The sequence below is a fragment of the Mytilus galloprovincialis genome, chromosome 11 (assembly GCF_965363235.1).
Source record: "Mytilus galloprovincialis chromosome 11, xbMytGall1.hap1.1, whole genome shotgun sequence".
In the NCBI taxonomy this organism is placed as follows: Eukaryota; Metazoa; Mollusca; class Bivalvia; order Mytilida; family Mytilidae; genus Mytilus; species Mytilus galloprovincialis.
Window position 1 is genome coordinate 817,925 of NC_134848.1, and position 24,881 is coordinate 842,805.

At 32.2% G+C, this 24,881-nt stretch overlaps 3 protein-coding genes across 4 annotated transcripts in view; 1 reads left to right on the forward strand and 2 right to left on the reverse strand.

Annotated features, from left to right (window-relative positions):
- LOC143051490 (fibroblast growth factor receptor 2-like) overlaps positions 1-1,143 on the reverse strand; it is a 98,317-nt gene extending 97,174 nt beyond the window's left edge. For both annotated transcript variants that reach the window (XM_076224358.1, XM_076224357.1), the window contains exons 1-2: positions 1,002-1,143; positions 366-529 (exon numbers count right to left, since the gene is read on the reverse strand). In XM_076224358.1, the coding sequence (XP_076080473.1) occupies positions 366-529; positions 1,002-1,010 (173 nt within the window). In that variant the 5' untranslated portion in view covers positions 1,011-1,143. The remainder of the gene's footprint in view (positions 1-365; positions 530-1,001) is intronic.
- LOC143051488 (aldo-keto reductaseMSMEI_2347-like) overlaps positions 1-24,881 on the forward strand; it is a 260,937-nt gene that overhangs the window by 167,024 nt on the left and 69,032 nt on the right. The window lies entirely within an intron of this gene.
- Positions 1,063-24,332, reverse strand: LOC143051489 (vacuole membrane protein 1-like). The gene is made up of 8 exons (XM_076224356.1): positions 24,251-24,332; positions 23,659-23,799; positions 20,566-20,646; positions 19,300-19,416; positions 16,516-16,552; positions 12,870-12,935; positions 4,429-4,564; positions 1,063-1,198 (listed from the first exon to the last, which is right to left on the reverse strand). Exons 1-7 carry the CDS (start codon positions 24,281-24,283, stop codon positions 4,503-4,505), a joined length of 537 nt encoding a protein of 178 aa, XP_076080471.1. The 5' UTR covers positions 24,284-24,332; the 3' UTR covers positions 1,063-1,198; positions 4,429-4,502.

Genomic DNA, 24,881 nt, shown 5'->3' on the forward strand with positions numbered 1-24,881 from the left:
CTGACCTTTTTATCCTCTAGTACAAGACAATCAGACAAGTGTTATTGTTGAGCCCTAATGATTCCAGTATATATATGAGAAAATGTTAAACCTTGGAAAAAAAGAGTTTTTGGAAAAACTTCTTGTTATATTTCATACTACAGTGGTTACAATATCTATTGAATTCATCTGAAAATTGATACAACCAATCAAATATCAGGTCATTATACAGCTTTTAACCAAAGAAACAATCTGGATGTCAGAAACAGTGAGCAATGCTATTTGTGGGTCGACAGATATAAGTTTAAATGTTGTCATGAGTCAATATATATGTCTTTACAGTATAATAACTTTCATGGAATGGTCAATGTTATGCTTTAACTTACTGTTCCCGTCTAAATTCCCAGTGTTTGTCCAGAGGGAGATCATACTCTGACATCATGGTCAAATCAGATGACAAGCGTCTTCTTGGACCAGGTTCAATTCTGATTGTGGGTAAAACAAATGGTTGTGTACCATCATAAGATTTGTATGGATGGTAATTCTCATTCTGGAATTGATGCAAAACATTCTGATATGAAATTAAAATGTATACCTGTTTCAAATTTGTGTGCAGATCCATGTCATTTTTTTAATTATCATGATTTTGTAATAGAAATAAACATCATAAAAGTTTGAAGAGCACACAGACTATCGCTAATAATAAATGAAGCAAGTCCATATGCAAAGCTGTTATAAATATTCAAATCTAAAATTGACAAAAACTTCCTTAAAACTAAATTAGATTCTGTCTAGATTGAATATCTCTATTTTCATAATCTAAACATTACTGATGAACATTTAATGAATCTCAATTATCTTCCTTTCTTAAGACTTACTTTGTAACTTTTACACCATATAAAGACAACTTCCTCATAAAACTTCATTTCCTAATTATAACCGAATAAGTCAAACATATTCTTTTTTGTGCACTTGTATTTGAACTTATCAGTAATAAAATATGTTTGAATATTGAAACTAGCCTGTGTCATGACAATTACTCTCTTGACATTTCTATATTTGCTGGACTGAACCCTCTTGTAACGTCTATAACATATAAATATCAGGAGTAACAGGAAGAGAACAACTACTGATGCGACACCACCGATAATGTAGATTACTATTTGCTCTTTATCGTTTGTTCCTCCTGACCTAATGTCTACTGCTTCTGCTTGTTCATCTGCAATTAAAGTATTTGTAATTAAAAAGTTTTCAAAAGATGAAATAATATGTTTGAAAGGAAATGGTAAATATGTGCCAGCTCAATAGCTGGCTTATCTACAATATTTATAACCAATTCAATCCTTTTTTCCTCCTCATCAAACTTTTAATTGTTAAAAGTCTTTATTTTAGGAATGATTGTAATATTTTTTTCTGTCTATGAAGGAATAATATCATTAAAAAAAATGTGGTGCACACTGAATAACCCACTACATAAGTTACTCTAAAGTGTGTATCAAATTCAACATTTTTAACGATGAACGCCATGATTATTTTTGGTGTTAAAACTGCTTATTCTCCTTTTTTGTAAGTGTTCTATACTTTAAGCACCTGCATAGCCATTTTTACTTGATAGAAATATAAGATAAGGGGGTTTCAAATATTTATTTATTACATATATAAAGTTAAGATAAAGTGATCAGCCATCATATATAGTTGGTAAAAAGTATCTCTGCTTAAGCTACATAATGTCAACTTTGGTAACACTATTGAGCAGTGGCTTTCTGGTAGGTAGCTGTCTCAATATGTTTAATAAAGTCATTAGGGTCACCATAGTCAGCTTGGCAAGAAGTGTAGTAAGCATGATCTTGACCCAATGGCACTGGACTTGTACAATTTAAAATCAGATCTCCAGGCAGAGAAAATATGGCTAGATAATTGGTTGTTTTTAATTTGCTGCTAGGGTATTTGGTAATAACAGAGACATACATGTATAATACATTATATGTCTATGGGATAACATAGTTTGCATTTCATCAAATTATAAAAATTTAGAATTTTCAAAGACAAACATACTTATACTTAGGTATTCCATTGGTTTAGATAGAAAACAAGCCATAAATATCGTATTTGATTTCATTAAGACATTTGTCTTTGAGGCTCAGTACTATAACTGTTCAATGTTTTCAACAGCATCAAATTAAAGTCTTTTTTTTTACATCTTAATCCATTGTCAGTATTTCACTTTTAATCATCCAGACGTGTGTCTTAAACTAGCTAGTTGATGACCAGGTAATTGCCAATAATTTGTTATTGCTGTATATATAGTCTAATAATAAACACCTTCATTGATTACTCGAAGCTATTTACCTTACGACACAAAAACAAGAAAAAGAAATGGTGACCTTCTGTTTTTACAGACTTTTCCGATATCAATTTCGAGTTTCTCAAGAGTTTTACCCTGTCAGTTTTAATTCTATAAACAAAAATGTTTACTGAAACTTTTTCGATGTTGACATTTTCAAAAGTTGTAGATTTCAAATTTTAATGGGAGGGATGGAAGAGGGTCTGAAAAACAAGAGATTTCGACTCCCATCGGAAGAATCACATGTATGACATACAAAATTTAATTATTACACAATACAAACTAGACTAAGTGAAATCCCTGGCCACACTTCACTCTGAAACTGTTTTATAGCAAAGTCAATGTTGGATTTCTTTGACAGACACAAATGATACCCCTGCAGATGCAAAGTCTTATTTAAAAATAACTGTCTAACACTTTACTTTAAATATGACAAAGGTAAATTATATTATCACCCAAAAGAGCAAATATAAATAAGAATCAAAATCCTGACCCCATGCACAAAAAATGGAAAAACCACCAACTAAGTGAACACTTCCTAGCATAAAACTGTAGGACAATTATCTGTATGCGAGCTCCCCTTATGCAAGTAACTACTACAAAAAATGATTAAGAGCAAATATTAAACAAAATCAAAACCCTGACCACATGCACACCTTCAATACATGTACAAAGACTACAAACAGACATCAGAGTGAAAACTTCCTAGAATTCAAACTGTAGGAGGAGTTAAGTGGAATAACTGTACACCAATAATGGGAAGGACATACAGAGAGACACTGACAGGGGTAAAATAATATGACGTTCAGTTGTGGCGGCATTAAAAGAATTAATTTTTTTAGAAAAAACTGTACATTTCCAATTTTCATGATGCCAAACCTTCTATTTTTATGACAGTCTATAATAAACAGCTGCGCCATGAGCGCATGATACGCCCGACGTCTTATGTGGAAGTCTTATGCAATAATCATAAATAGTTTATGAGAAAGTTTTAAGCAATAACCATATATTGTTTTAGAGACACGGCGGGACATGTGAAACCCCCCACCCTGTTTTTTTTTTTACAAAAACTAAATATTACCAAAATAAAATTTTGAATCAAAACCAAAAAGTATACAGATCTTTAGATTAATATATCAAAGAAGTGTGTAAAGTTTTAAGCAATAATCATAACTTTTTTTTTGAGATACGGCGCGACATGTAAAAAACCCTCCCCTGTTTTACAAAATACTCAATAACTCAAAAATAAAATTTTGAATAATCACCAAAAAGTATACAGATCTTTAGATTAATAGAACAAAGAAGTGTGTAAAGTTTTAAGCAATAATCATAAATCGTTTTTGAGATATGGCACAACATGTAAAAAAACCCTCCCCCTTTTTAAAAAAATACTAATAACTCAAAAATGAAATTTTGAATCATCACCAAAAAGTATACAGATATTGAGATTAATATAACAAAGACATGTGTAAAGTTTTAAGCAATAATCATAAATAGTTTTTGAGATTTGGCGCGACATGTAAAAAAACCCTCCCCCTTTTTTACAAAATACTCAATAACTCAAAAATGAAATTTTGAATCATCACCAAAAAGTATACAGATATTGAGATTAATATAACTAAGAAGTGTTTAAAGTTTTAAGTCATAATCAAGAATCGTTTTTGAGATACAGTGCGACATGTGAAAAAAACACACCCCTGTTTTAGTCATAAAGTGCTGTAACTTAAAAAGTTTAAATCTTATTTTCACCAAAAAGTATACAGATCATTTGACCATCATAAGAAACAACTATATTAAGTTTCATGAAATTTGGATAAGTCGTTCTCAAGTTACGGTGCGACATGTTTACGCCGGACAGACGGACAGACGGACAGACGGACAGACGGACAGACGGACAGACGGACGGACACCGGACATTTGTATACCATAATACGTCCCGTCAAAATTTTGACGGGCGTATAAAAAATTTATTGATAATGATGTAATCGAAAATTGATTATTAAATTCTCCAAACGATTAAATCATTTTTATGTGAATATTTTGCTCTAAGACGTATTATTTCTTGGTGAAAAACAAACATTTCTCATTCTTATCTAAGCCTTTACCTAAAACTGTTAGCCAGGCAGTCTGGTAATATCTACCAAGTGGATTAGAAATCAAGCAACCATACCATCCAGCATTATCTTTTGTTACATTCTTTATTGTCAGTATTTCTGGGTGACTTAAATTCACCATGGATTGCTAAAAAATCAAATAAAACAGCATTAGAGGATGAGTATATAAAACATTGAAAAGCAAAATTTTCAAAAAAGTGAACTAAGACAATAAATTATAAAAAAAGTGAAAAAAGAAGAAAATATTTCAATAAACTAGACAATTAGAATCACATTATTTTCTTAAGTCACTTGAGATTTGTCATGCAGTCAGTTTTTTAAATATACACATGTATATATACTATTGTATAACACTTTTTAACAGCAAGATAAACTTATCAACATACAATAAGAAATTAAATTTAAAGAAACATTCACATCAAGATCATTCAGACACACCATATCTGTAAACATTTCATGACTCAGTGAGACATTTTTCAAGCGACATACATTTTGGTGTGAAAATCCCAATGCAACCTTCTACTTGAGGTATTAATAAGTTGAAGTTATGAAATAACTGTTTCACAAATGATATCGGATATGTTCCTTATGTTGTTACTACAATCCCCTTCCCTTTCATGAATGTGACCTACCAAATTAGACTATTTACCGGACTTGTTATTACATAAGCAACATGACGGGTGCCACATGTGGAGCAGAATCTGCTTACCATTCCGGAGCACCTGAGATGACCCCCAATTTTTGATGGGATTCGTGTTGCTTATTCTTCATTTTCCTATGTTGTGTCTGTCATGTGTTCTATTGTTTGTCTTTTTTATTTTTAGCCAGGTGCATGTTGTCAATTTATTTTAGTTGATTTATAAGTTTGACTGTTCCTCTGGTATCTTTCGTCACTCTTTTTTTGAAGTCTAGATTGACTATATAGATATAGATAGAAAAATACTGGTCTTGGCCCGTAATTCCTAAACAGTTTGGACCATCACCACCAAAAAAAAATCTGAATCTTCCTTTTGTGGTTTTAATATAACCAAAAAGTGTGTGAAGATTTATGGAATAATCATAAATAGTTTCTGAGATACGGCACAACATGTATTTTTAATAAACATGATCACTCTAAAATAAGATAAAGAATCATCACAATAAAGTAAACAGATCTTCAGATTAATATAACTTACCACTGAACCATGAAAATGAGGTCAAGTTCAGATGACACCTGCCAGTTGGACATGTACACCTTACAGTCCTTCCATACACCGAATATACTAGCCATATTGCTTGTAGTATCTGAGATATGGACTTGACCACCAAAACTTAACCTTGTTCACTGATCCATGAAATGAGGTCGAGGTCAAGTGAAAACTGTCTGACAGACATGAGGACCTTTCAAGGTACGTACATATCAAATATAGTTATCCTATTACTTATAATAAGAGAGAATTCAACATTACAAAAAATCTGAACTTTTTTTTCAAGTGGTCACTGAACCATGAAAATGAGGTCAAGGACATTGGACATGTGACTGACAGAAACTTCGTAACATGAGGCATCTATATACAAAGTATGAAGCATCCAGGTCTTCCACCTTCTAAAATATAAAGCTTTTAAGAAGTTAGCTAACACCGCTGCCGCCCGATCACTATCCCTATGTCGAGCTTTCTGCAACAAAAGTTGCAGGCTCGACAATTAGCATCCACAGATTTTATCAAAACATTATATGATTAGGCGTTGTTAATTAAAGTCTATTTTTGCTAATGAGAGTAATATTAACATGTGGGGATAAATTGAGTTATTTTGTGTTTTAGTATAAATATCGTTGCAAAATTTTGGAAGAGCAGTCACCCTTCGGAAACCCAAACTTGCACTGCTAAAGTCTATTATACTGGACCTGTAGGACTGACGATCAGTCTTCCAGTTGACTTTGTAGTGTTTGGACAAAAATGTATTTTTTGACTCCCCTTTTATTTTTGAGAATATTTTAAGATAGCAGTCAGTGTTCTGGAAGCGTAACCTCACACTACTCGTCATGCTCATGTCATTATACTAGACCTAAAAGATTGTTTTACCAGTCTACTAGTTGACTGTGCAGTGTTGAGACAAAATTTATCTCTGAATCATAATTTAATTTTAGAAAATACTTTTAAGACTTTTATATTTTGATTTTGAGATTAAGTTCATTTTATGATTTAGTAAATTTGGCATTTATTTTATATTTTACATTGTAAGGAGAAAATAGTTTTACTTTGGATTTTTTATTTTGAATTGATACTATGTACTTTAATTGGATTATTATTATTATTTGGAATAATCAATTGTTTAATAATTGATTTATTATCATCATACGTCTAAATTATTATAGTAACTAGATATCATTGAGATGGGAGCCATCTCTGTGGGCCCCGCTGTGAATAATGTGCATTAAAAAATTGTATCTTTACCATAGGACATGGGTTTGTCAACTGAAATCAAAGTTTTTGACCTTGACCTTTGACCTATGAAGTTGTAAATAAATTATGACACACCCTTTGGTGTTGGTTTATAAACATGTCAAGTATAAACTTTGAAATGATAAAGGTTCTCAAGATATAGAGCGGACACGATCTTTACCATAGGACATGGGGTTGTCAACTGAAACCAAAGTTTTTGACCTTGAACTATGCCCTAGGCAGTCGTTCATAAATTATGACACGCCCTCTGGTGTTGGTTCATATACATGTCAAGTATAAACTTTGAAATCATAACGGTTCTCAAGATATAGAGTGGACACGATCTTCACCACAGGACACAGGGTTGTCAACTGAAACCTTAATGGTTCTCTAGATATGGAGCAGACACAAAGTGTTACGGACGGACGGACGGACGGACGGACAGACGGACGGACTGACGGACAGACTGATCACTATAGGGGACCGCCTTTGGCGGGACCCTAATTAAAGTATGAAAACCTAGTGATTTTTAGCCTTATGTTACAGTTCTATGTAATATAGGCATTTTCTAGTAATATTACTGTTTTATGTAATATGGAGACTATATTACACATTTCAGTAATATAACAATATTACAGGTTTTAGTAATATAAGAATTATATTACTATTTTTTGTAATATTACTTTTACTTGTAATATTATATAAAAAAGTAATATTACAGTTTTCAGTAATTGCCTGGACTGTGATAACAGCAAAATAAAATTTCATGTAGACAAGAAAAGATACCAAAGAAGACATCATAAGTCTTAGCTTGTGTCTCATTCCCTTTGATGATTACAAATAAAATATGTTTATATTAAGGGGGCTCTCCAGTATAAATCTTTTTTTTCTTTCTAATATATGATTTCTTTATATTTTTCTATAAACATGATAAATGAACTTTATCATATACTTAATAGAACAAGAGGCTCTCAAGAGCCTGAATCGCTCACCTGGTAAACAATGCCTTATTGAACATATTGAACCATGCCAGGCAAACATGTACAGCTAACAATTCTTCAATATTAGAAATACAAGTTCTACCATGTTTACACGTTTCCTTCTAATATAATATGCATACAAGAAGAGCGGCAGGACGTTATTTTTATTACATTATAGTTACAATAAAAGAATTTTAACAATAAAATTGTTATTGTTACATTATTAAATTGTTATTCTTTCGAATTTCTTCATTCATGATTTGGATTTATTCCACTGCTGAGAAGGGGCAAGGGGCTCCAATAACAGCAAAACAGTTAAATGATTTCATTAATAACAGTTAGGCATGGACCATTTAACTTGTAGGGGGACATGGTTTTTTTTCTGGTCAGAATATTTTCTATTTTTTGGAAGTAGCACAACAAATTATTTTTTTTGCAAATTGCAAATTGAAAATTTCAGGACAGGTAGACCTTGACCTAATAAATATTTTAACTTCTAGTCTTATTTGCTCTAAATGCTGGAGTTTTTTAGATATAAGCCAAAAACTGCATTTTACCCTGTGTTCTATTTTTAGCCATGACGGCCATGTTTTTAGACAAAATAGAAAATAAAACACAAACTTTATTTTATACACCCTACTGATCATTCAGTTGAAGTTTGGTTGAATTTGGTTGAGTAGTTTTAGAGGAGAAGATTTTTTAAAGTTAGCAAATATGATGAACAAATTGTGAAAAAATTGTCATTAAAGGACAATAACCCCTTAAGGGGTCAATTGACAATTTTGGTCATATTTAACTTATTTGTAGATCTTACTTTGCTTATCATTTTTGCTGTTTACAGTTTATCTTTATCTATAATGATATTTAAGATAATGACCAAAAACTGCAAAATTTCCTTAAAATTACCAATTAAGTGGCAGCAACCCAACAATGGTTTGTTTGATTCGTCTGAAAATTTCAGGGCTGATAGATCTTGACCTAATGAACATTTTTACCCCACGTCAGATTTGCTCTAAATGCTTTCGTTTTTGAGATATAAGCCAAAAACTGCATTTGACCCCTATGTTCTATTTAAAGTAAGGGCGGCCATGTTTTTTGACGGATCAAAAATCGAAGCACACACTTTGTGCAGGATAATCTAAGGAACTATCATGCTAAGTTTCATCCAAATCCATTCAGTAGTTTCAGAGGAGAAGATGTTTGAAAAATTGTTAACGACGACAGACGACGACGGACGCCAAGTGATGAGAAAAGCTCACATGGCCTTTTAGGCCAGGTGAGCTAAAAATGAAATAAAAAAATTGGGTCACCGTTCATTTACGCTAACAATCTGCCTCTGAAAGAAGCATAATTTTTTGTTAATGTCCTTATTTACTGTTGAACTAATAGGAGAAAAAGAGGTAATATCGAAATAAAAAAAGAACTAAATTACAGAAATTGCTTAAATTTTACAAGTATTTAGTTTATGTACAGCTTTTTGAAAAGAATAATAAAAAATATAGGTCATCGATGATTTAAAAAAGATATTTCAACTTTAATGCCAAAAAAATGTATTTTTGCATCAAAGGGAGATAATTTGGAGCTTTTTCAATGCTATAAACATATTAAAAGTCACCTGGGGGCAAACAAAATTGATTTTTTTAGTTGATTTTTGTACCATATCATAAAGCAATAACTAATAGTGTGATGAATAAAATTTGTAATGAAAAAATTCGTAAGGGTTCCGCGGAACCCAGTGTCTCACCTACTTTTGCTGTAAATCGCAGGCTGAACAAAAAAAAGGAAAACAAGAGGCTGTCACAACGACAGCAAACCGGATTTATTAACATTTATTTGTGTCTTAGCAATATCACAAGAACCATTACTGATGAATGGTGAAAGGGAAAATCGTCAATATCAAATTTGACCTCCATTTTGTCATCAGTATCAACATATTAAAATTAGAAAAGTTTAGATTGAATGGTTCATGAGTAAATGCAATAAAGTGAATGGAAACGCCATTTTACGATCTTTCAAGAACCATAACTCCTGAACGGTAAAAGTCAAAATCGTCATTATTGAACATGTTGAACTTGACCTCTATTTTGTCATCAGTAACAACATATAAAAATTTCAAAAGCTTTGGTTGAATGGTTCATGAGAAAATGCACGGACATGACTGGAAACACCATTTTTCAATCTTTCAAGAACCATAACTCCTGAACGGTAAAAGTCAAAATCGTCATTTTGAACTTGACCTCCATTTTGTCATCAGTAACAACATATTAAAATTTGGGAAGCTTTGGTAGAACAGTTCATGTGGAAATACACGGACACGACTGGAAACTCCATTTTTCAGTCTTTCAAGAACCATAACTCCTGAACGGTAAAAGTCAAAATCGTCATTATTGAACTTGACCTCTATTTTGTCATCAGTAACAACATATTAAAATCTGGGAAGCTTTGGTAGAACAGTTCATGTGTAAATGCACAGACACGACTGGAAAAACCATTTTTCAATCTTTCAAGAACCATAACTCCTGAACGGTAAAAGTCAAAATCGCCATTATTAAACTTGACCTCCATTTAGTTGTCAGTAACAACATATTAAAATTAGAAAAGCTTAGATTGAATGGTTCATGAGTAAATGCAATAAAGTGAATGGAAACGCCATTTTACGATCTTTCAAGAACCATAACTCCTGAACGGTAAAAGTCAAAATCGTCATTATTGAACATGTTGAACTTGATCTCTATTTTGTCATCAGTAACAACATATAAAAATTTCAAAAGCTTTGGTTGAATGGTTCATGAGAAAATGCACAGACATGACTGGAAACACCATTTTTCAATCTTTCAAGAACCATAACTCCTGAACGGTAAAAGTCAAAATCGTCATTTTGAACTTGACCTCCATTTTGTCATCAGTAACAACATATTAAAATTTGGGAAGCTTTGGTAGAACAGTTCACGTGTAAATACACGGACACCACTGGAAACTGCATTTTTCAGTCTTTCAAGAACCATAACTCCTGAACGGTAAAAGTCAAAATCGTCATTATTGAACTTGACCTCCATTTTGTCATCAGTAACAACATATTAAAATTTGGGAAGCTTTGGTAGAACAGTTCATGCGTAAATGCACGGACACGACTGGAAAAACCATTTTTCAATCTTTCAAGAACCATAACTCCTGAACGGTAAAAGTCAAAATCGCCATTATTGAACTTGACCTTCATTTAGTTGTCAGTAACAACATATTAAAATTTTAAAAGCTTTGGTTGAACGGTTCATGAGTTAATGCACGGACAACATTTGATTGACGCCCGAAAAATACCGAAAAAATGAATTTAATTTTTTACAAAATTAAGTTCTGGATACTATCTTATGATCATAAACAAGCTTCTGTCCAAGTTTGGTACAAACCCAGGATAGTTTAAGAAAGTTAAAGTTAAAAAACTACCTTGATCAAAAACTTTAACCTGAACTTTGCTCTATCATTTTCTATGTTCAGTGGACCATGAAACTTGGGTCAAAACTATAATTTGGCATTAAAATTAGAAAGATCATATCATGGGGAACATGTGTACTAAGCTGAATGGACTTCAAATTCTTCAAAAACTACCTTAACCAAAAACTTAAACCTGAAGCGAACGGACACACAGATGGACGAACTAACGAACGAACGAACGGAGGCACAGACCAGAAAACATAATGCCTCTCTACTATCGTAGGTGGGGCAATCGTAGGTGGGGCATAAAAATGAAATCACATTTAAACTTTTTTTTTACACCAGAAATCAGGGACGTTCTCTGAAAGCAGGAAATATATTTCCTGACTTGTGCTCAACCTGTTCAGACGTCTCAGACTATTTTTACTTAAAAGATTTTATCCTTTAAACAGGAACAGAGGTTAAAGACAAATCCAATCAAGGTGCACTCAGTGGGTTGAAAGATGCTTCAGATTTAAGATCACCCTTGCACACAACACAAATCATGTGGCAAGGCATTATGTTTGTTTTCCTTGATTCCAAATCATATAGAAGCTTCAAAGCAAAAAAGCTTTGATTTAAAACGTTTGATGACTGCAGCATCAGAAAGGTATAAAAAAAAAACCAACGCATCGGAAAGATATCACTAAAAACCAACATAGAAAAAAAAAATTTGGACAAGAATGGCCAATAAAAATTTTCGTGTTGCAGTGATTTTACAGGGTTAGTCGTGGAAAGGGAAACAAACAATAATTAATTTTTGGCCTACATAGCTAGTTGACACGCAATGAATGTTGTGTTAGAACTTAAAAAAATTAAATTGGACATTTACCTGCTATGGTCCAATATACAAAATCTAAATACATGATTTGATTCAGCATATTTTAAAAAGAACCCCAACAATTCAATTTTTGATGAAATCAAAGAAAGTTCAATTTTGGAACCTCTAGAACTCAATGTGGACCAATTTGATAAAGGGGCCCAGGCATCACAAATCTAAATAAACGATTAGAATCGGCATATCAAAGAACCCCAATAATTCAATTTTTGATGAAATCAAACAAAGTTTAATTTTGGACCCTTTTGGCCCCTCATTCCTAAACTGTTGGAACCAAAACTCTAAAAATCAATCCCAATCTTCCTTTTGTGGTCATAGATTTCTATTTACTTATACATACTAAAGTTATTATCCCGAAATCATTGGTCTTGAATGACGCTCAACAAGGCAGATGACAACAACGTATAACAAATATCAACTAAAAAAATTTTTTTTAATTATTTTTGCGGTTGTATCAAACGGACATATAAACCCATAACGTTAAAAGTGAATGTACCCAAATTCATGCTTCATTAAAAATTTGTGTGAATAAGCATTGTGTATACATTTTTTATATTATTTGGTTGATGCAAACTTCAGTTAGAGAATGGAAACAGAAAATTCAGCATTGTTTCCATAATTGTAAAGAAATATTTAACTTAAATGGAAATTAAGACCTCATTTAGCACAAAATTAAAAATAAAAGGTTGAAAAATAAAAGGCAAAGCTATAATATTTACAAACCTTTCGGCTCACTAATGCCATGAATTGATAGCCATACCACAGTGGTAACATCCTGTGTTATCTGATCTAGAAAAGAAAAAAAATACAAAAATAAATATGTAGTAAATATATATACTGTCTTAAGTGTTGAGGTACAATATCCAATAAAGAAAAATAAATTTAACATTAAGCATGTTAAGACGAAGTTGCAAGTGTTGAATTAATATTTCTGAATGCAGTTGTTTGCCAGCCCAGAATTGCATCAATTGAGGGCAGTATGTTTATTATACTAAGTGCTTGCAGAAATTAATCCTAACTACATAAGCCAAGGTTGTTTATAATTATTAGGATTTTAAATAGCATGAAACATAACCAGTGCTTAACAATTGTAAAGTATTGTGTAACTTATATTCAGAACTGTTAACGTTGGATTATGTTGCTTGATGAATTTGGTGATTAGATTTTGTCAGTTGTCATGGTTGTTGTAGGATTTTTCTTGGATTTCAGTATTTCTGTTATTCTACTTTTTTTGTTATGTATAACAGCACTTACAAACAGATTTTAATCATTTTAATTAGCCAAACATCATGTAGTCGCCAGAAATATGGTCATTGTATCGAAGCACATGTGAATGGTTCCAGTATGAAAAGAAGATAATTACACTTTTGCGAGATATGAACAAAGAAATGTTTAGCAACATTTTGAAAGCATATATTTCATGCTATTTTCATTGCATGAAGTTTTAGAAGAACAATAATGTATACAAAATCATACATGTACATGTATTATTGGGGAAAAAAATTAAAAGCAAAGGAAGGGTGCTTTGGCTGTTGTCTTTCATCCTAAGGTCATGGTCAAATGGTGAGTACCCTGATTTAACATAAGTGAATTTCTTTGTTAGTGTGAGTAACCCTGCAAAGACGCCATTGGCATTGCAACAATTAATAAAAGTATATTTCAGGTGTAAGTAGGATGACAAAAGTATCTCTTATATTTGGAACTTGTAGCTTAACAGTGGAAAAGGTGTTTTCTAGAATTGATGCCACAGTAAACCAATCTTATTTCTCGGATTTAAACAAATGAGTAAAGGTTCTGTGCTACAAGAAAAACCAGGTGCTCCGCAGGGCGCAGCTTTATACGACCGCAGAGGTCGAACCCTGAACAGTTGGGGCAAGTATGGACAAAACATTCAAGCGTGATACAGCTCTGAATTTGGATTGTGATCAAATTTTTGACATTACATGTGTTTTTTTTACACAAAACAAATGTCAAGATTTTACAAATCAATTAAAGATTTCTTCTTCAAACTTTTTAAATCTAAAATTAAATAGTTGACACAGCATAGGTTTCTGACACAGAATGAATGTGGTCTAATGAACTTAAAAGTTTTTTTTTGCCTTTGAGCAATTCACTATGCTGTTGAATATTAATCCTCTCAAAAAAATGTTTGAAGAAATTTTCTTTTTATTTATGAAATCTGAAATGAGAAAAATTTAACCCCCCCCCCCCCTTTTTTTTTCACATCCCCGTTTCCTTTCTCCAAAACTGATATCAATTCAAATTTCTAATGGAGTTTGCAACAATAACTACTCTTTTAAATACATCATAAAATATTAAAATGTAAAATAAAGTGCTTGTTATCACTGAATGGTAAAGATTGGTTGGTAGTAAAAGTGAATATACATTGTTTATTGTATAAAACAATAAAAAAAACTTCATCAGCAACATTTTATATTGGCAAATTTCCAATGAAGTTATTTACATAAAGTTATTGGCAAATAAAAATAGAAAATGACATCATAGTCATGTCTGGCAAATTTCCAACATATATTATCAACTACTATTCTATACAAAGAAAGATAACTCCAATTGAAAATTAAGTACATTTTTAGATTCAGCATATCAAAGAACCTAACTGATTCATTTTTTGTCAAAATCAAACTAAGTTTAATTTTGGACCCTTTGGACCTTAATGTAGACCAATTTGAAAACGGGACCAAAAGTTAAGAATCTACATACACAGTCATGACAGTTAGATTCGGCATATCAAACAACCCCAATTATTCAATTTTGATGAAATCAAACAAAGTTTAATTTTGGACCCTTTGGGCCCCTTATTCTGTTGGGACCAAAACTCCCAAAATCAATACCAACCTTCCTTTTATGGTCATAAACCTTGTGTTTAAATTTCATAGATTTCTATTTACTTATACTAACGTTATGGTGCGAAAACCAAGAAAAATGCTTATTTGGGTCCCTTTTTGGCCCCTAATTCCTAAACTGTTGGGACCTAAACTCCCAAAATCAATACCAACCTTCCTTTTGTAGTCATTAACATTGTGTTTAAATTTCATTGATTTTTATTTACTTAAACTAAAGTTATTGTGCGAAAACCAAGAATAATGCTTATTTGGGCCCTTTTTTGGCCCCTAATTCCTAAACTGTTGAAACCTAAACTCCCAAAATCAATCCCAACCGTTCTTTTGTGGTCATAAACCTTGTGTCAAAATTTCATAGATTTCTATTAACTTAAACTAAAGTTATAGTGCGAAAACCAAGAAAATGCTTATTTGGGCCCTTTTTGGCCCCTAATTCCTAAAATGTTGGGACCAAAACTCCCAAAATCAATACCAACCTTCCTTTTGTGGTCATAAACCTTGTGTTAAAATTTCATAGATTTCCATTCACTTTTACTAAAGTTAGAGTGCGAAAACTAAAAGTATTCGGACGCCGGACGACGACGACGACGACGACGACGACGACGACGACGACGACGACGACGACGACGACGACAACGTGATAGCAATATACGACGAAAAATTTTTCAAATTTTGCGGTCGTATAAAAAGTATCATAAGTATAATGTGTACATACATTTTGAAGTTATTTTGCATTTTTTACAAAAAATATTTACATGGTAATAATGAGAAGTTCTGTTAATATTCACATGCAAATTTCAAAAACGCACACATGACATAGAGGGAATAAAAAGCCATATCTAGTTGTTACAATGGTCAACAAATATGGTCATAATTTAACTTAGGACTCAATAAAAACCAACGCATCCCAGCTGGAGAAAACTCTGCAAATTTTGTTTGTTTTTGGATTTGCAAATTTTAAATTCTTCTTCTTGTCTTTATCATGTTTATGTGTTTACAGATTTTTTTACATCATTTATTAATCTCCCACATTCATGACATTTGAATCAAATGATTGATGATTTGAAACAATCACATGGTCACAGTGTGCCCACATATAACGCATCCAAAGACGATTGTGTAAGATTTATTTTAATTCATTCAGAAGTTATATTATAACTTGCTTATTTATAAAAATCTGACATTTTTTTTTTTAATATTGCAATGTATTGTAATGAAAGAAAAAACAGTGTATCGTAATTTTCTGTCGATAAACACATCTACATATTTTGTTCTTGTTATCTACAGAGTTTTATAAAATTCTGTTGAGTGGTTTCAGAGGAGTTGGGATGACTAGAACAGGACTGATGGACAAAGTCAAAAACATTATACCCTACAGAACTTTGATCCATGGGTTATAATTAATGTACATGAAATAAAAATCTCAGACATAAGAGATTTTATTTTACTTACACACAATTTTCCATTAGGATCCCCCATGATGCAAACTGTCACATGTCAGTTCTTACCATGCTGACCAAACCAATCACTCTGTTTTTCTCGATACTGTAACAAAAAAGAAAGATACATGTATAACAAAGGTATATGTTCCATACTCCAAGGTATATCTAAAAGTAAATGTCCATAAAAACTGTCAATACAAAATCCCACTATCATATCACTATTAGGTAAAAATACCATTTTTTTTTTAATCATTGTTAATGTTCCATTTTCTGTTCATCGTTCCAGAGTTTTATTTTTTTTACACTATCTACATGTATAGTATATAAATACAAATGGTGTTGTGATGTAAACAAATGACACCATAATGACATTTATGTGGTGAAAACAGATACTTTTGCAGTATAAGCTATTTATTTGTCTAGCAAATATGAATAATTGCATACAATTCACATTTTGTATCATAATCCTTCATGCTTAACAAATAAATTATATACATGTACATAATATGGCATATTTGACTGTAAACACTGAATTTGACTGAGAATGTGTATGTATGCATTGAAAGAAGTGAGCTCCTTCTTCATGTGTTCATCAGAAAAACCAGATGCTCCGCAGGGCGTAGCTTTATACGACCGCATAGGTTGAACCCTGAACGGTTGGGGCAAGTATGGACACAACATTCAAGCTGGATTCAGCTCTAAATTTGGATTGTGATTAAATAGTTGACACATCATAGGTTTCTGACACAGAATGAATGTGTTCTAATGAACTTAAAATTTTTGTTTTCTCTTAGAGCAATTCACTATGCTGTTGAGTATTAAACCTCTCAAAAAAATGTTTGAAGAAATTTTCTTTTTTATTTATGAAATTTCAAATGAGAAAAATTGAACCCAATTTTTTTAATCACATCCCCCTTTCCCTTATTCCAAAACTAATCTCAATTAAAATTTCTAATGGAGTTTGCAACAATAACTACTCATTTAAATACATCATAAAATATTAAGATGTAAAAAAACTGCTTGTTATCACTGAATGTTAAAGATTATTTTAATTTATCAGTTGGTAGTAAAAAGTGAATATACATTGTATATTGTATATAACAAAGATTTAAGTTGATTCTTGACTAAGAAAGATAACTCCAATTAAAAAAAAATCTTGCTATTGCACAATATTTTGCAATTAGATATTTCTTGCTTACTATTCTGGACAAAGAAAGATAACTCTAATTAAAAAAAAATTTGCTATTTCACAATATTGTGCAATTAGATATTTCTTGCCATTGCCCAATACTGTGCAATTGAAAAGACTTGCTTAATACTTAATATAATAATTTTAGATCCTGATTTGGACCAACTTGAAAACTGGGCCCATAATAAAAAATCTAAGTACATTTTTGGATTCAGCATATCAAAGAACCCCAAGATTTCAATTTTTGTTAAAATCAGACTAAGTTTAATTTTGGACCCTTTGGACTTTAGTGTAGACCAATTTGAAAACAGGACCAAAAATGAAGAATCTACATACACAGTTAGATTTGGTATATCAAAGAACCCCATTTATTCAATTTTTGATGAAATCAAACAAAGTTTAATTTTGGACCCCGATTTGGACCAACTTGAAAACTGGGCCAATAATCAAGAATCTAAGTACATTTTTAGATTCAGCATATCAAAGAACCTAACTGATTCATTTTTTGTCAAAATCAAACTAAGTTTAATTTTGGACCCTTTGGACCTTAATGTAGACCAATTTGAAAACGGGACCAAAAGTTAAGAATCTACATACACAGTCATGACAGTTAGATTCGGCATATCAAAGAACCCCAATTATTCAATTTGGATGAAATCAAACAAAGTTTAATTTTGGACCCTTTGGGCCCCTTATTCTGTTGGGACCAAAACTCCCAAAATCAATACCAACCTTCCTTTTATGGTCATAAACCTTGTGTTTAAATTTCATAGATTTCTATTTACTTATACTAACGTTATGGTGCGAAAACCAAGAAAAATGCTTATTTGGGTCCCTTTTTGGCCCCTAATTCCTAAACTGTTGGGACCTAAACTCCCAAAATCAATACCAACCTACCTTTTGTAGTCATTAACATTGTGTTTAAATTTCATTGATTTCTATTTACTTAAACTAAAGTTATTGTGTGAAAACCAAGAATAATGCTTATTTGGGCCCTTTTTTGGCCCCTAATTCCTAAACTGTTGAAACCAAAACTCCCAAAATCAATCCCAACCGTTTTTTTGTGGTCATAAACCTTGTGTCAAAATTTCATAGATTTCTATTAACTTAAACTAAAGTTATAGTGCGAAAACCAAGAAAATGCTTATTTGGGCCCTTTTTGGCCCCTAATTCCTAAAATGTTGGGACCAAAACTCCCAAAATCAATACCAACCTTCCTTTTGTGGTCATAAACCTTGTGTTAAAATTTCATAGATTTCCATTCACTTTTACTAAAGTTAGAGTGAGAAAACTAAAAGTATTCGGACGACGACGACGATCCCCTAAGGAGTTATTGCCCTTCATAGTCAATTTTTAACAATTTTCTTAAAATTTGAAGATTTTCAATAACATTTTCCACAGAAAGTACTGTTATAGATAGAGATAATTGTAAGCAGCAAGAATGTTTAGTAAAGTAAGATCTACAAACACATCACCATCACCAAAACACAATTTTGTCATGAATCCATCTGTGTCCATTGTTTAATATTCACATAGACCAAGGTGAGCGACACAGGCTCTTTAGAGCCTCTAGTTCTATAGTACACTGCAAATGTGTATGAATTACAATAAATGAGTATTCATTATGATATAGCTACCCAACAACATAACATAGAACTTACCTGTATATGCATTTTAATAACAGCTTTTCCTATTAATGTTGCACCAAAAAATGTCCAAAATGGAATGAGAAAATGACCACATGTTATTCCTGCCAAATCAAACAGAGGGTTTGGTATCTGTAAAAAAAAGTAAAATTTATAATCAAAACAATCAAAATTGAATTTATACAAATTCAGAGGCAATCCAGTTTCACAATGAAGTAAGCTTAAATAAAATCTATGCTTTTTCAATGTTTAAAAGATTACAATACCAATTTCTAAAATTAGCCTATATTTAATATTTTATCAATAGATATGAACCAACATCTGAGCATCTGCAACTCATATATTTAACTGACAGACTTCTTATACAGATTTAAAAATAGAATTAAAGAACAAAGAGGCACAGATTAAAATAAAGCATGTTTTTTTGTCTGATAATGGACAAATTGACCATGTTTATAGAAAAAATGTTTTGTCGTTTGGAAAAGTTTTTCCAGAAGTGATGTTTTTAAGATTAATACCTGCATACTGTAAACCAACTTATTTTCGCGGATACTTTATTTCGCGTTTATCTCCAGCTAGTCTACTTCACGGCGATTTAATTTCGCGATTTTTTAGTTAACTTGATATAGTTTAATAAGGAAAGATCCAAGTTATACATATTCGCGACGATTTAATTTCGCGTTATTTTTCTTCCCCCAAGAGTCGCGAAAATTAATCGGTCGCGAAATTAAGTTGGTTTACAGTATTCAGAATTTCAGACACAAATTAAAAGTACCATTTATTAAGATTAAACCTTACATAGAAACCCCAGTAATGTTTATCTAGCTTAGTACTTACCGATTGATTGATTGATTGTTGGTTGCTTAACGTCCAGTGGCAAATATTTCATGCATATTCAGGACGAGAACAAGTTCACAATAAATACAATAGGTAGGTCTTGTCACAATAGAGGCCATCTGGGATGATGGTCGGGGAAATTTGGACTGCCACTGGAAAATGAGGGTTTATTGGATAGGGAAAGAAATTTTGCCTTGCAACAGGCCACCTACGGACCCCTCAAAGAGTTGTTGCAAGGGTTCTTTACGTGCAAAGAGCGTGGCACTCTCTCTACACGAGACATCGGATTTAACGTCCCCATTCTGACCGGACGTGACTGCGAACTTGATACATCCCGCACAGCCAAACGGACACCCCACTTCAGCAAGCGTTTTACTGCCAGTTGAGAGAAGACCAAGTGACCATATTTCTATTCCCCAGTCACCCTTGGGGGTCAGTACTTACCGATGCACAGGCTAAGATACCAAAGAATCCAACTTTCTGTACAAGGTTATGTACAGCTAATTTAGATTTTTCCATAAATCCCTGAAAATAAAAAATAAAACAATAGACAAGAATATATTAAAAATTCTTTTCCAATTATCATGCTTGAGATAACAGAAATTTCAAATCCTTCTTGTTTGTTTACTATTTAAATGCATTTGGACACATTTAATTCTACTTTTTAACCATTGTTAACTCTAGATCTACTTGAAATATGAACTGATTTAAAATAATGGATAAATTTTTTGTTGCTAATTTGCTTCTAGCTATATTTTCCTCGTTTTAGGTCATATGCTCTTATTTTTTTTTTATAAGTTTTGGATTTTCAAATATTTCCACCTAAAGCATTGCTGAAGAGTCATTTCTTGTCAAAATGCACATCTGGTGCAGAAAAATTGGTACCTTTAATGTTATTAATTACAGTAATAACTAACAAACACAGTGAACAAAGCTAACAAAGTCATACCCTCTAAGCACTGTAAAAAGTGTGACAAATCAAGCCAACATAACAAAGAAGCAAAGTCGTGAGTTTTGTTAAGACGTAGCATATGGTTATTTATGTGCTCAATATCATTATGCAAGAAAAATTCTTTAATTTTTTTAAATAAAATCCATTTCAATGCTGGTTCAGAAACAAGATGCCTAAAAACTTCTGAAGATGTAGTAGTCCAAATATGAGACATGAGAATGAACAGACAAACAGACCAACAAGTTAAACATACAATTACTATATACAGCTCCCTTAAAAAGGGAGGTATAATACCTACACTGTTAGTGAATTTTAAAATGGATATCCCCAAAACCATAAATAATATTATCTTCACTTGGACAGTAAGAACAAGATAACGTTTCTTTGTTTACACCGTCAAGTAGTGTTCAACAACTGTATCTATATAGATTCCTACACTGCATCAAGTGTATTACGATATTTCTCCACTCGAGACAGTTAAATTTTATTATTTAAAGCACGAGACAAGACCTACCTATTGTATTTATTGTGAACTTGTTCTCGTCCTGAATATGCATGAAATATTTGCCACTGGACGTTAAGCAACCAACAATCAATCAATCAATCGGTAAGTACTAAGCTAGATAAACATTACTGGGGTTTCTATGTAAGGTTTAATCTTAATAAATGGTACTTTTAATTTGTGTCTGAAATTCTGAATACTGTAAACCAACTTAATTTCGCGACAGATTAATTTTCACAACTCTTGGGGGAAGAAAAATAGTGTATTACGATATTTCTCCACTCGAGACAGTTAAATTTTATTATTTAAAGCACGAGGCTTAAAATTTAACTGTCTCAAGTGGAGAAATATCGTAATACACGAGTTATAGTGTCGGAATCTGTTTCTCTAATGATTTTTATCCTTCTTTTTCAAAGATTTTCAGAAACTTGTGTTCTTTATATGCGACGTCATCAGGCATTGCCGCCTTTTTTCATGGCGTCACAATACGACAAATCAGAAGAAAAAAAAACATTTAGATGTCATAATCAAATTTCGACTAATCATTTGCCGAGAACAGATTTTTCACTAGTGAGGAGAAATATTTTTCTCACACCGGTCAGGAAATGTGAAAATAGCACAAAAATTAGAGAAAGTATCATCAATGTCTGTGCATAGATGTTAAAGAGGAGTTACACTTACAAGAGACAATTACCATAAAAAGCTCAGTATGATAAGTCCCCATTCCCTTTTTGCAACAGGAATTCAGAAAAACCTTTTTGTCACTCAGTGAAATTCTTCAACTTTCAAGATCATGGTCGTTTAAAATGTTTATAGTTCAAAATGTTGAAAAGGATTCTAGAACACTGTTATGACTGTACAGATGCTAAATAAACACAAAATAAAAAAATAAAAAATATTGGAAAGTTTTTGTGTAAATTGTAAACAATTTCATTGTAAGTATGTAAAACATGTAGAAATCCGATCCATAATAAATATTGGGGAAAAAATACAACTTGATATTAGGTGTTAGCCTTTAGTAAATTACTGTTAAATTTATTCATGGCTTGAACGTGTGATGACCGTAGCCAAATTATCCGCCAGCAGCTGTCTGAAACACCAAATCCAATAAATAACTTCTTACGTAAAAATGTAGTTTATACATCATTATGCAATGCTATGAATAGAAATAAGAAATGTCTAATGAATTATATTACATTTTGATATTTATTAGTAAATATTTTTAATTGAATATTAGTATGGAACAGATAATCATTAAAGAATTTGAAAAGAAATAAAGGTGCCCTCTACTCTTTCAGAACATTTCGCAAAGTAAGCAAACATCACAAAATTCTTGCCTTAAGTACTTCAAAATTTGCACTGCTGCCCAGCAATTTGAGATTTGCAGTAAGACTATTGATTTTGCAAGCCCGAGTACGGTGCCACATATTGTAATATTGAAGTAGGTTCAATTATCTCCCCTATCATAATACGACCAAGATTATATTCCTTCATGTACATTGTCAGGTAGAGTTCTACAACTGTGTAAAGTGACCAACAGACAGATAGGTAGTCTGATTCCTAGATTTAAACCTCAAAAGCTTAGGTTGTTGGAAGGGGAGTTTAAAAAAGATAGAATGCCACTTACATTTTAAATCGTGTCAATGGTTTCACAAAAGTTGACACAAAATGCACAAAGGACAAAAGTAAAAATTATAAAATAGACAGAACAAGAATGTGTCCAAAGTACACAGATGCCCCACTCGCACTATCCTTTTCCATGTTCGATGGACTGTGAAATTGGGTAATAATCTAATTTGGCATTAAAATTAGAAAGATTATATCATAAGCAACAAGTGTACTAAGTTTCAAGTTGATTGGACTTCAGCTTCATCAAAAACTACCTTGACCAAAAACTTTAACCTGAATGGATGCACAGACGAACGGACAGACGAACGGAGCCACAGACCAGAAAACATAATGCCCCTCTACTATCGTAGGTGGGGCATAAAACAGAGTGATTACTAGAAGGCACCCACAAAAACATGAAAGGCCAAAAATAACAGTACACACTCTCACTCGGACCATAACCTGTGAGACTTACTAATTCTTCAGGATGCTCTTTTTTCTCATGAATGAGTTCTTCTATTTCTTCAAACTCATCGTCATCAAGATCTGCCCCTGACAGCCTGGCTGCCCTTGCCATAAAATAGGGCAGCAATTCTCCAAGTGCTGTCCCAGCACCCTGAAACATAAAGATATATTTTTTTAATCTCTCACTCTATAATATAAATTATCCAATAATTAGTACTTCTTGTATGGTGTGGTATAAAAAATATTCTTGCATTTTTGTGCCTGTCCCAAGTCAGGAGCCTCTGGCCTGTGTTAGTCTTGTATGATTTTTAATTTTAGTTCATTTATATATTTCGGGTTTAACATCCATTATCACTGAGCTAGTACACATTTTTGTTTAGAGGCCAGCTAAAGCATGCCATGGGTGCAGGATTTTTCTCTTTGTGTTGATGACCCATTGGTGGTCTTTGGTGAATATTGCTCTCAGGTTGGGTTGTTGTCTCTTTAACACATTCCCTATATCCATTCTCAATTTTATCTAAATATATATGATGAGTTTATTTATTTGCTATGATAGTTTAGGAGACAATATCATTTCCATAAAGGTTGAATATATGACATACCCACATAATAGCTTCAAGTCTGACTTTATTCATTATAGTCCATAATGATACTGTGCTGCCATCTGTAACACCTTCCGGACAAACAATTCTAAAAATACAAGATTACTTAAATTTAATCTAGTGTATGAAATAAGGGATCTATATACATTTATTCATATATGACATTATTTGTTAACACAGTTTAAAAATTAAATCTGTTCATCAATATATTTTATAAATTACATAAAATAGGCCGTTAGTTTTCCTCGTTTGAATTGTTTTACATTGTCATTTCGGGCCTTTGCGGTATGGGCTTAGCTCATTGTTGAAGGCTGTACGGTGACCTATAGTTGTTAATTTCTGTATCATTTTGGTTTCTTGAGGAGAGTAGTCTTATTGTCAATCATACCACATCTTCTTTTTTATAATAAATATTTAAGAAACTATATGTCATACAACTAATAGGGAAAGAAACACAAGCAAATTAAAGAAAAATGCTATTTCAACATAAGAAATTTATTAAAAAAAAATCCAGAAAATTATAAAATTCAGAATTGATTCCTATCATTCACAAAATAAAACAATTCAAACAGGAAAATTAATCTTCAAAATATTACTGAACACAAAACTTTGTTTTTGATGAAGTAGAAAA